General features: G+C 56.2%; 1 protein-coding gene across 3 annotated transcripts in view; it reads left to right on the top strand.

Moving 5' to 3' along the window:
• Nucleotides 1-10,502, top strand: part of DRD2 (dopamine receptor D2) — a 66,645-nt gene extending 56,143 nt beyond the window's left edge. Inside the window, exons 3-8 of one of the 3 annotated variants that reach the window (XM_021102111.1) lie at nucleotides 1,061-1,170; nucleotides 2,451-2,587; nucleotides 3,847-4,037; nucleotides 4,976-5,062; nucleotides 6,590-6,917; nucleotides 9,057-10,499. In XM_021102111.1, coding sequence (XP_020957770.1) covers nucleotides 1,061-1,170; nucleotides 2,451-2,587; nucleotides 3,847-4,037; nucleotides 4,976-5,062; nucleotides 6,590-6,917; nucleotides 9,057-9,250 — 1,047 coding nt within the window. In that variant the 3' untranslated portion in view covers nucleotides 9,251-10,499. 3 annotated transcript variants of the gene reach the window in all.

The raw sequence follows: 12,882 nt of genomic DNA, 5'->3' as shown, positions 1-12,882 counted from the left end.
AGACAGTGCCACATGAGAGGCTTCTCATCTTCTAGGAAAAGCTGCTATTTCCTCCGTGCGATGCCCATCTCTGCATTTAAACGCCAACAGTTGGTTTTATGCCTGAGAGCAGCAAAGAGGGAAGCACCGAGAATGAATGTTATAATTAGCCCCGCTGCCCCGCTGTGCCCTGCAGAGCGGGGACTGCTCTGCTCTGGTCACAGGATGGAGCTTTCCTGCTCCTCTTCTCTCCAATAGGTTGTAGCCCAAGTCGCATCTCCTCATCCTGACTCTGTCCTCAGAGATGGGGTCTGTTCCAAACCACAGCCGCAGGGCCAGCCTGCTGTGTGCGTGCGTGCATGCTTGTGTGTGTAAACGGGAGGGGTGGGTGTGTGCGTGGGGAGTATGAGTGTGTTTTGGGTGGGGGGGTGGGCGAGGGAGAGGTGAAAAACACTCCTGTCAGGAGCTGGACTCCTTCTTTACACTGCACGTATATACCATTACACACCTTCCCCAGCCCGTTCAGCTCTTCCTGAAGCTCTTCCAGGCCGTCCTTTCATTCTTCAGATGTAAGAAGAAGCAGAAATGTCTTCACTGTTTCAGAGTCACTGTCTTCACCGTAGTTCTTAACAAAGTCTTACCGGGCCCTGACTCTGTGCCACGCACCATGCTGGGCACTGAGGGGGTGCTTCTGCCCAAACCTGGGCCAGGGCAGGGCCAGAAGCCGAGCTGAAAGTCATGCACTTTCCTGTGGCTCAGTTTCCTCACTGGTAACATGAGAATCACAAGCTGTTCACACCAGGGTTTTACAGATGAATATTCCAAGCTGAGGCACTCGTGTAAGTGGTCATGTTTCTTCCAGCAAACTTCTTGGTACAAAGTGGCCTTCTGTGTCTAGAAGGGGAGGGGACTGGGGCAAGAGCCTCAGTCACTCCAGGCACAACCCCCAACTGCTGGCCCTCTTCTTCCCCAGCGGGCGTCCCATAAGACCCCCAGCGAGCCTGGGGGCCGATCTGCCTCAGGAGACCGAGAGACAGTGCCTAATCTCTGCTGTCCACCCATTATGTTGCTTTGTCCCCAGGTGGTGGGCGAGTGGAAATTCAGCAGGATTCACTGTGACATCTTTGTCACTCTGGACGTCATGATGTGTACAGCGAGCATCCTGAACCTGTGTGCCATCAGCATCGACAGGTGAGCCCAGGGCGGGAGAGGGGACCCAGACCATTTGCCTCTTAAGCTGCCCCACCACTCCTCAGGATCAGGCTCTGTCCATGATGCTCCAAGGCTGGCTGTGCTTGCAAGTCCACGTGTTTGTGTGTACATGTATGCATGTATGCATATCGGGGTGGGGGGGTTCATATGTGTCTGACGGGGAGAGGACAGACCGCCCCCTTGCCCCCAGAGGCTGTTTATGGGCAGGGATGCTACCAAAACCATCTAGACAGGGACTAGTATACAGAAGAAAGCATGTGGAGTTCCCACTGTGGTGCGGTGGAAATGAATCCGACAAACAGCCGTGAGTATACGGGTTTGATCCCTGTGGTGTAGGTCACAGATGAGGCTCGGATCTGGCATTGCTGTAGCTGTAGTGTAGGCCAGCAGCTATAGCTCTGATTCAACCCCTAGCCTGGGAACTTCCATATGCTGTGGGTACAGCCCTAAAAAAGCAAAAAAAAAAAAAAAAAAAAAAAAGAATAAAGCCCTAGCTCTGTCACCTCTTATGTGACCAAGGTGTATTGTGAAAGGTCTCAGAACCCTAGTTTCATTGTCTAGAAACCAAAAATGATGCCACTTGTGCACATGCAGCTCTAGCTTCTGGTTGTGTGTTTTACGTCCAGCACAGGGCCCATGGCCACCGGGGCCCAGGTTGTGCTTACCTTGCTTAGCTGTATCTTTGGAGCCTTTTGCTAATTTGCATGCACAGGCTACAGGGACTCCCAGAGGTCCTGGCCCCACTCTTCTTGCAGGATTCTTGGAAGATGCATGGAACTAATGTCTGAGAAGGGCTGGGGAGAGCCATGTGGGGCATCATAAATAATTCCCATTGACATTATTTTCTTCTGAATGAGACCTAACCTTTGCTTTGAGGGCCCTGGCTACCAATCTACCCACAAACACTTCCACCCTCCATGGGCCCAACACAGGTGCAGTGCAGTGTACAGTTTCAAAGGTGCAAAGACCTGGGCCATGGTCCCTCAAAAAGCCTGAAATCTGAGCAGGGAGTCTGGAGTAGTAGATGCGGTCCAAGATTGAATGGTAGCTGGTCAGTCATTAAGCACATGATTGAGCATCACCAATGGTCCTCCCCGTCCGAGTCGGGGACAGGAGAGAGGGCTGATGGAGAGCAGGCAGGAGGTGGACCAACTGTCCATCCCCCCAAAGCGGAGCATCTCCGTTGTGTGCATGTTGTGGAGTGAGGGGTCCCTGGGTCCACACCCCAGATTCAGGGTGCCCACCCTGCGCCCTTGCAGGTACACAGCTGTGGCCATGCCCATGCTCTACAACACACGCTACAGCTCCAAGCGCCGAGTCACCGTCATGATCGCCATCGTCTGGGTCCTGTCTTTCACCATCTCCTGCCCGCTGCTTTTTGGACTCAACAACACAGGTGAGTCCTACCTCCGTCTGCCTGGGGCCCAGCTGGCCCCGGCTCCTGTGCAGGACCCTAAAGGACCCTAAAGGAGCTGAATCCTGGTGTGGACACTGGTGGAGGCCCAGCTGGGGCTTGTTTGCCACTCTGGACTGAGGCCAGGCTGGGTCTTCTAGCCAAGCCTGACTGTGCTTGGTACTGTACTCGGTTGTGCTTGGTAAGGTCAGAGAGGAACAATGGCCTGGAACACAGTGGAAATGGGTGAGGCGTGGGGATAATGATCCAGGAGGATGCCTGGTTATTTTCAACCTTGCTTATTAATGTGAAGCAGACCAGACAGCCTTGCAAAATATATGTGTACTTATGTGTGTATGCACACACGGGGGAGGCTGGGCCTCCATCACCCTTGCAATGGTGTTTGTATAATGAGGCTGCAGCCCCAGGACTGGCCAAACCCAGGCCAGGCCTGAGTCATTTGAGCAGGCAGGCAGAGACAAGCAGGAGGCTAGGCCACTGTGGCCCGCCCTTTGGGAGGCAGTCAGGGGCAGCTCAGACAGGAGGCATAGAGCCCCCTGTGTGGGGGTGGAGCTTACCCTCATCAGGGAGGAGTGATGACCCAGATGTGCCTCTGGAGGTCATTACTGGATGGGACACAAGAAAGCCTTGAAAGCATGTGGTTTAAAATCTAAGTGTCCTGGGAATTCCAAGAAACAGGAATAGGGCTAAATATGCTTGGATTAATCTGGGAAGGTCCTGGGAAAGGGGTAGACATCTACTAGATCTGGAAAGGAATTTGGAAAGACATTGGAACATAGGGGAATCCAGCAAACAGGACCAAGTCATCTTATCCCTAAAATTGAAGCGTGTCAGACCTCCTCCCCCCAATACACAGGAAAGGCTAAAACAATGGTTTGCTCTTTTTAAATAATTTTCTTCTGCCATTTTTTCCTGAAAACTGTGGCTCCCCTTGTGTACTTATAGATGACAAAACTTACAGTGTAGTACCAAGGCGTGTTACTGGAAACACTTGGAAGCAGCCACCACAGCTTTCTGCTCACCGTTGATTTTTGTTTTTTTTTTTTAAATAGTGATTTTTACTTTTTCCATTATAGCTGGTACAGTTGTTTTTAATACTCTGATTTATGCTGTGCATTTACTTACATCTACCGTTTCCAGGCCACCTTAGGAGTCTAGTCATATTCTCTAACATTGCTCCTCGGCGGCCAGAAAGGGGCTGACAACCCTCCCCCACCCCCCGGGGGCTCTCCTCCCCGCAGACCAGAACGAGTGCATCATCGCCAACCCCGCGTTCGTGGTCTACTCCTCCATCGTCTCCTTCTACGTGCCCTTCATCGTCACCCTGCTGGTCTACATCAAGATCTACATCGTTCTCCGCAGGCGGCGCAAGCGGGTCAACACCAAGCGCAGCAGCCGGGCTTTCAGGGCCAACCTGAAGGCCCCACTCAAGGTCCCAAGATCCACGCCCCCCCAACCCCGCCCTGTCCCCTCCTAACTGTGACCTGGGGGTTCTCTATGCTCAGTGGGGTCCTGGGGGTCCAGACCAGAGGAGTTCCCAAGAGCTGGGTGTGGGTAGATTTTCAAGGCTTGGACCTCAGCAGGGGGCTTGAATGTCCAGGAGCAGGAGGTGGGGAGGAGGGCAAAGATCTGGGAGGAGAGGTCTTTGCATGGAGGTCTTTGAACACAAAAGCACTCGGCGCCCTCTTGGCTCCTCTCCATCGCTTTCCTTCCTTCTCCTTTCCTCACCTGCCTCTTCTATCTCCCTTTCTGTCCTTTTGATGCCTCTATCCTGTCTCCGTTATCCCCCATGCCCTGTCCTCTTCTGTTCACTCCTCTTTCTTCCTTACCTGCTCTCTCTTCCGTCCCTCCTCTGCCTTCCTCCCATCTCTATACTTGTGTCTTATGCCTTCTCCCCTCGACCCAGCCCTGCCCGAAGAAGGCGGTGTGTGGGTACAGAAGGAACAAGAGCTTTAGGCTTGGACACATCAGGTTTAAATCCTGGCTCTGCCACTTTTTTTGCTGTGTGACCTTGGGCAAGTTGCTTAACTTCTCTGAGCCTCAGTTTCCTCATCTGTTAAACATGAATCAAAATACTAATCCCGCAGGGTGGTCTTGAGGATTCGGTGTGAGAGGGATTGCATGTGCCTAGCAGGGTGCCAGAGCCTTAGCATGTTCCACATAAAAGCCAGGCCTCTGTTGTCCTTTGTCCTGCCCCCAGGTTCTCATCAGGGTACTGACCTTCACCCTTGCCTTAATTGCCTCCTCAGGCCCCCACCCTCCTAATCTCGTCCCTTCTCTTAGCTCCTGTGCCCAGCCTGGCCACCCCACATTTGGTTTCCCTCCCCATCCACGTCCCTGTCATGACCCATGTGCTGGATCACTCCACAGGGCAACTGCACGCACCCCGAGGACATGAAACTCTGCACCGTTATCATGAAGTCTAATGGGAGTTTCCCAGTGAACAGGCGGAGAGTGGTAAGTGCAGGTTAGGGACCCAGAGCCTGGCTTTCTCCTCCAGGGAAACCCGGGTGATTCTGAGACGTCACAGCTGGTCAGGGAATAAGCACCTCCTGGGATCCCCCCCTTTCCCTCAGCTGAGATCAGGCTCACTGTGCACACTCCTAAGCAGGTGTGGAGCAAGGCACAATTCTGCTAGGCACAGAGAGCTACCCCTGGCACAAAGCAATGGCTGGGGGCAAGGACTTGGCCATAATAACAATAAAAATCATAATGATGGCTATGACTATTAATTGGACACCTCCCATCTTCCCATTATCTCATCAAATCCTCACAGTGACCCTGAGAGGTAAATCTTAGTGATCTTATCGATCTTCAGTTGCCAGAAGAGGAAACAGAGGCTCAGAGGGATTAGGAAACTCACCCAGGGCTAAACAGTGAGTGAGAGGATAGCTGAGCCCAGATAGAAGTGACTCTCTGCAATCCGTGCTCGTGTTCTTTCCACTTGCCTACGCTGCCTTACAGACAGGCAGGTTCTGGGATTGGAAGCTGGGCTCTGGGGGAGGAGGGAGCAGCTGTGGGGCTCACAGTAAAGTGAAGCCTGGAAGTAGAGCCCAGAGGTGCAGAATCACAGCAGACCCCAGGCTTTGGCCAGTAACAGTAGCCCCAAGGCTGAGCAGCAGGCGTCTCATCCTCCAGGTGAGCAGAGGATGGGCCAGGAACCCACAGAGAACCACACACCAAGGCCACATCAGGGGTCTTCAGGAATCAGGGCCCGTGCCCTTCACCTGAATATTCACTGTTCACCTGCTAGGGCAGGACTCCAAGGACCTGTTTGAGATAGGGGCCAAAACAGGGACTGGGGGTCTGGGCGCCTGGGCATACGGTGAGGCTGCCTTTCAGAAGCTGAGACCACCATGGCCTGAACAAGCAAGCCTGAGGAAGGACCTGGGAGGCCTGTGGGCCTGAGGCCAGGGCCCTGCAGATCAGCCCAGCAGGGAAGGTGTGGGGGCCCTGGAGTTCTGCATCACCTGCTCACCTGTGCATGCTGGCCAGGTGCCTCAGGTCAGCCTGGCAGCCCCCATTTCAGCCTGGCAGGAAGAACAGGGGTGCCCTCTAGGCAGTTAGAGCAGGAGCTCCTGGAGGCAGACACTGAACGTCAGGAACTTACTCCCAGCAGCCAGCTTGGTGCCTGGCACCTAGCTGGCATTCAATATGGGCTGCTCAGCTAATAAAAGTGAAGTGCCTGGCATCGAAGACCCCACAGAATGGTTGTGGGGCTACTGAGGCTGCCTGAGGGTGGCTCTGCCAAGGGGGCCGGGGTGACCCAGCAGGCTGGCACTGCTGTGGGCCCTGGGTCCTGTACCCAGACAGTCCCTGCTTCCCGGTGCTCACCCCCTGCTTGCCCCTATAGCAGTGACCCTGGGGTGTTTGCAGGAGTCTCTGGAGGGGGATGGGGAAGAGCTGGGTGGGGCCGGGTGGGGCCAGGCGGCTGCTGGCCGAGAACTTGCCTGGCTCTACCTGGGGCTCTCTGCCTCTTTGCAGGAGGCTGCCCGCCGAGCCCAGGAACTGGAGATGGAGATGCTCTCCAGCACCAGTCCACCCGAGAGGACCCGGTACAGCCCCATCCCGCCCAGCCACCACCAGCTGACCCTCCCCGACCCGTCCCACCATGCCCTCCACAGCACACCTGACAGCCCTGCCAGACCAGAGAAGAACGGACACGCCAAAGATCACCCCAAGATTGCCAAGATCTTTGAGATCCAGTCCATGCCCAATGGCAAAACCCGGACCTCCCTCAAGACCATGAGCCGCAGGAAGCTCTCCCAGCAGAAGGAGAAGAAAGCCACCCAGATGCTCGCCATTGTTCTCGGTGAGTGGGCCCCGGCTGCTGGCCACCGCCCATCTCTGGCCAGCCCTGGCTGAGGAGAGGACCCATCCAGTGCTGTCATTACCTGCCATTGCTCCTTAAACCATGGGCCTGGCACTTTCCAGGCACAGGCCAAGCCCATCGACATACCCGATTAGGAAGATTGTGTAATTATGCTCATTCTACAGATGGGGACACTGAGGTTTGGAGTGCTTGTGTAACTTGACCAAGGAGGATGCATGGTTTAAACTTGATTTAAACTTGACCACTCTATCATAATGACCTCCAGAACCTCGTGACCCTGAGCCAGTTGTTTCTCTCTCTCTTCTCCCCATCAGTAGAGCAGGTTATTTCTCAGGGTTGTTTGGTTGCCAAATGGTGGTGAAAGCATTTGACACACTACAAAACAGTACACACAAGTGTTGTCATGGTTTTTGTTAATCTCACTATTGTTGAGGAATCAGGAAATTCATTCACCTTGACCAAGACTCTGTGGGACCAGAGCTGTGAACAATAAAAAGGGGACCCAGAGCTAAATGAGGGCGAGTGAGGCCAGGCTTTCAAATAAAAGTCTCTTAGAAAACTAGATAAGGGCTGGCCTGGTAAGGCCGGTGGGGACAGGAGGGGCAGGTGTCCCTCTGCCTTCCTGGGAGCACCCAGAGTAGTCGTGACACCCATCTGTCCACCACCCCCTTTGACCTCTCAGTAGTCCTGTGACATAAGAAGGACAGGTGTCACTATTCAGGTTTATAGAAGCTTAGGGGACCTACCAGTGATTAAGTGGCTAGGGGTGGCAGAGTGGGGCTCGAACCAGACTTTCTGCTCCCGTCCTTAGGGGTCTCTGCTCTGCAGTCCTGCTCTTCTTTAACCATGGCTGCTGGGTCTCGGGCCTGGCACTCGGGGACTCCTGTGTGCCTGTGGCATTCTGTGCACGTGGCGCCTCCACACAGAGTGTCCCGACTTAGGCAGAGTGATGGGTGGGAGGTCGGACTCGTGACTGTATGTTTCCCCAGGCAGGGATTAGCAAAGGGTGTCTCTGAGGGCTGGGAAAGTTGAGGGGGAGACATAGCAAGAGCCCGGCTATCCGGGGACCTTGACAGACTGGAGTTTCTGATCTCGGCTTGGCCACTTAAGAGCCGGGGGACCTTGTGTATTTCACAGACCTGAGCTGAGTCTCTTTTCTGTCTACCTCATGGGGACGCCAGGACTAAGCGGGGTGGGTGTCTGGCTCTCCCTCTGGCCCAGACTGCGCCTTTCCCACAGCATGAACAAAACAAACCCTCCCCACCCAGCTACTGTGGAAGGTCTTCTCAAAGATGGCCAGGGGAGTACCCTCTGTGGTGCCCTGTGTTAAGAACCCAGCTGCAGTGGCTCGGGTCACTGTGGAGGCACGGATTCTATCCCCAGCCCAGAGCAGTGGGTTAAAGGATCCAGAATTGCCACAGCTGCGGCTTGGATTCAATCCCTTGCCCCAGAACTTCCATATGAAGCCAAAGGGAAAAAAAAAAAATAAAATCAGAGTTTCCGTTGTGGCTCAGTGGTAACGAACCTGACTGCTATCCATGAGGATGAGGGTTTAATCCCTGGCCTGAATTAGTGGGTCAAGGATCCAGTGTTGCTGTGAGCTGTGCTGTAGTGGTGTAGGTTGCAGATGCAGCTCAGATCTAGTGTTGCTGTGGCTGTGGTGTAGGCTGGCGGCTGCAGCTCTGATTTGACCCCTAGCCCGGGAACTTCCATATGCCACGGATGTGGCCCTAAAAAGACAAAAAAAAAAAAAAAAAAAAGGTGATTGGAAAGTACAGTAGCTACTTCCATTTCTACTGGCTGACCTGTGTCAGGATGTTAACCATTTGGATTTGTTTTCAAGCCCATTATCTTTCCCCATGAGGTGAGTATCCTTAGAGACACTCACTGGACAGACACGGAGAATGAGACTGAGGCGGGTGCAGGGACTGCATCGCCAACGGGGGGTCAGAGGCTGGTCCAGCATCCCGGCTCTAGGCTCCCCAGGCAACGCTTTTGCAGCCCCCGTACCTGGGCGGGGCCTGCAGCTGGTGATCCAGGTGACCGCCTGCTTAGGGGGGGCCTCCCCTCACAGTCCCTCCGCCGCCCCGGGCCAGCCTGACCCGCCCTCTCCCCCAGGCGTGTTCATCATCTGCTGGCTGCCCTTCTTCATCACCCACATCCTGAACATACACTGTGACTGCAACATCCCGCCCGTCCTGTACAGCGCCTTCACGTGGCTGGGCTACGTCAACAGCGCCGTGAACCCCATCATCTACACCACCTTCAACATCGAGTTCCGCAAGGCCTTCCTGAAGATCCTACACTGCTGACCCTGCTGCCCACCTGCTCAGCAGCCTGCGTCCCACCTCCCTGTCCCGTGGCCCCGCCCCGGGCCCGGGGAGCCTCTGGCGGGGGTAGGGGGGTGCAGGGTGGACTTGGCCTTCTCTTCGCCCACAGACCCTGCAGTGTTAGCTCGGCTCCACGACCCTCACTGGCCCACACCCCGGCGCTGCCGGGGCAGAGCTGGAGAGCCAGCCGTGGCACCAGGCCTTGGGCTGGAGCCCTGGCTTGGGGGTAGCTCACAGAGCCCCTTCCACTTTCAGGCCCCCTTTCCTTGGCACCAAAGACGCAGCCCCCCTTCTCTGACCTTGCTCTGGGGCTCTGGGGTTGCGGGGACAGTGTCAGGGCCCAGAGGCCAGTGTCACCGGCCTGTGCTGGAGCAGGTGTAGGGAGGGTTGGACAGTTCACGCCCCCCAAGGCCCACCCACAAAAGCCAGAGCTCTTGCCAAGGCACCGAACCACTTCCGGCCTGGGAGACCCATGTAAATACCAGGTCCGGGTGGACCCCAGGGAAGCCCAAGCCCCAAAATCTTTCCCATGCATCCCCCAACCCCCCGCACCTGAGCCTGACAGGAGTTGTACTTCCATCCACAGCAGGGGGCCCGGACCCCACCCCATACCCCTGAGCAGAGAAGCCCCGGCCCCAAGAGTCCAGGAGGGTCTGTGGGGAGAGGAGCCCCACCCCAGGCCCCGTCTGCTGCCCCCTGGCGGACAGGGCATCCTTCTCGTAGCAACTGCTGGGCCAACCGAGAGGAAGGCAGGCTCCTGACACGCTGGGGCCCGGGTTGGGGGGGCCCGAGGTCCTGAGAGGGGCTGCCCCTGCCACCCTCCGCCGCAAGCCACTAGCCTTGCCTCTTCCTTTTGCCTCTTCGCTCTCCTGTCCCCTTTCCCTTCCACCGCCTCCGCCTTAGAGGAGCCCGTGGCTGAGTGGCCGCTGAATACTGTTGGGTCTGGCCTGGCCCTGCCTGCGGGAGGAGGGGGAGCTGCACTCAGGGGGAGCCCCCCCCCGCCCCGAACTCTGTAACATCACTACACATGCTCCAACCTAATAAAACTTTGACAAGAGTCACGTCCAAGGCCCCTCAGGCAGAGAGTGTGGCGTCACCTCCGTCCTCTGCGTGGGTTGTGGCCAGAGCTCCGTGTCTGTGCTGGGGACCTGAGCCTCCGGCGAAGGCGGCCCTGACCCCCATCAGAGGGGCCAGGATTTGGGGACAGGAGGAGACGAGATGCTCCACCAGGGCCTGTGTGTTTCTCCCTTCATCCCATCGGCCTCTCCTCTCGATGGATCAGAGCACTCTCAGCACTGCTGTTGGGTGGCCGTGACCTTCAGCCGCCAGCCACGATGGCAGGGGAGAGTGTGCATAGCCACGGCGTACCCAGGGCTCCCCGAATGGCCAGAGCAGCAGGGATCTTGCAGAGGGAAGCCAGGCTGTCCCCAGTTCCCTCTTCCTCCTCTCCAGGTCCCGGCGCCTCTGCGGGCCCTGTCCTCAGCCCTGCTCCCCACCAGTGCCAAGAGGTCTCCATGGAAAAGGTGGCCTTCAAGGTGTGGCTGTGCCCGTGTCTGTGCCCCCTGCCCCTTGGCCTGTCTGGCATCAGGACCCCCTTCCTCCAGGGCAGGCGGGAGGCCCTGGGTGATGTGGCTGGGCCTCTGGAGCCGTCGCAGCTCCAAGCCTTCCCAGGCCATGACTTGGCACTGACCCAACAACAGAAATCTGGCTTTCTGAAAGTGAAATAGAAATCAACCTGGTGAAGGCGGAATATTCTTACCGCCTTGAGAATAACAGCAGTGATAACAAACAAGGTGCTGGCACCCACGGGCTCAGGCTCTGGGGAACTGGCAGGGCATAATTTGCATGCTAAATACAATATTTTTAGCACCAAACTTTGGAGCACTTAACTTGCCCTGAACACTTAATTATGGACTTTGATCTTCTCCCTGAACCTGAAGGTAGCGCTAAGTCCCGGAAGCGGCTCCTGTCCCCAGAACACCCGACTCCACAAGGTGAGCAAACAGCGTCCTCATCTCGCTCAGGGTAGGGGCAGGGATCCGTCCCCCAGTGACCCCCCTCCAGGGGAAGCCATCGAACCCCCCAGGGAGGCCGGAACCCCCAAGGACCTCTCAGCTCAGATACCCATCCCATAGTCTCACACACACACACACACACACACACACACACACACACACACACACACTCACATGGCTCAGTCTGTGAATGATCTTGAACTGGATGGGCACTTAGGAGCTCACGTTGTCGTTAGAAATCTTAGGAAGTCAAACAGGTTTAGTAGCGGTGGGAATTGGATAAAAGGAAGGAAGGGAAGGAGGGAGGGAGGAAGGAAGCATGGAAGGGAGGGAGGGAGGGGGGCAGGCAGCTGGGGGAGCCGATTGGGAGGAGCGAGCGCTGACAGGGGAGAGGGGAAGAGGGCAGGCAGGGGCGGGAGGCGGGTGGGGAAAGTTGCCCCAGCTGTCATGAAGCCTCGTCTTTCTGCCAGACAGCAGAGTGACAGCTGGAGTGGGCAGGGGAGGGTTGGGCTCCCCCCTCTCCCCCTCAGTGCTTCAGGTAAAGGATGCTGTGGGACCTGGGAACATGAGGCAGAAGGCTCTGGCTCCCTCCCAAGAGGCCCCGAGAGTGGCCCCTTTGCCCTGACAACAAGGCCTAAAGGAGCTGGAGGCTGGGCGGGCCCTCTGATTTTCTCTCTCCTCTGCCTTTCTCTGTGCCTCTGCCTTGGAGCCTGTATTGTAGGATACCTTTTAATCAAAGGATCACTGATCTGCCTTTATAGAAGGTGGAGCCTGTGCCCCCCCCCCCCAACCCCTGCCCCGGAGCACAGCCAAGAAGCACCCTTTAAGGAGTTAGCCTTCCGGGTCCAGCACAGCGGGTGCTCTCAGATGTCCCCTTGTGGCTGCGAGTCTTATGAACTTCAGGCCCTTATTCTTCCCCCAGTGGGTTCTGGGGAGGTCCTGGCTGGCCACAGGCTGGGGAGGTGTCCTGGAATGGCAGAGGCAGCAGTGCGGGGGATGCTGCATCACTTCCCCTGTCCACCTGCCAGCACTGCCTTACTCCGGGAATATTCAGGGAGCAACTGGTGGGCTGCAGACCCTGAGCGAGGTGCTGGGAGTGAACAGTGAAGAAGGCGGACAACGTCCCTGCCTTTGCAGAGTTCACAATCCCGTGGATGTCGGGTATGAACCCAGCAACCACATCATAGCTATCAAAGCTCCTGTTGTGGCTCAGTGGCAACGAACCTGACTAGTCTCCATGAGGATGCGGCTTCGGTTCCTGGCCTTGCTCAGTGGGTTAAGGATCAGGCGTTACTGTGAGCTGTGGTGTAGGTTGCAGATGCGGCTCGGATCTGGCGTGGCTCGGATTTGGCATGGCTGTGGCTGTGGCTGTGGCTGTAGAGTAGGCCGGCAGCTGTAGTTCTGATTCAGCCCCTAGGCTGGGAACTTCCATATGCTGAGATGCGGCCTTAAAAAGAAAAAAAAAAATGTAAAGAGAGAAGAAAAAGCATGCGGGACCAGGCTTTTAGGAGGCCGCCATTGGGGTGATGGTGAATAGCTCGATGGCCATTTGGGCTCCAGAACAAGGAATGTGTTCCAGGCGGGGTGGGGTGCAGATTA

This window comes from Sus scrofa, chromosome 9 (genome assembly GCF_000003025.6).
Source record: "Sus scrofa isolate TJ Tabasco breed Duroc chromosome 9, Sscrofa11.1, whole genome shotgun sequence".
Taxonomy (NCBI): domain Eukaryota; kingdom Metazoa; phylum Chordata; class Mammalia; order Artiodactyla; family Suidae; genus Sus; species Sus scrofa.
This window is presented reverse-complemented; position numbering and strand designations above follow the sequence as displayed.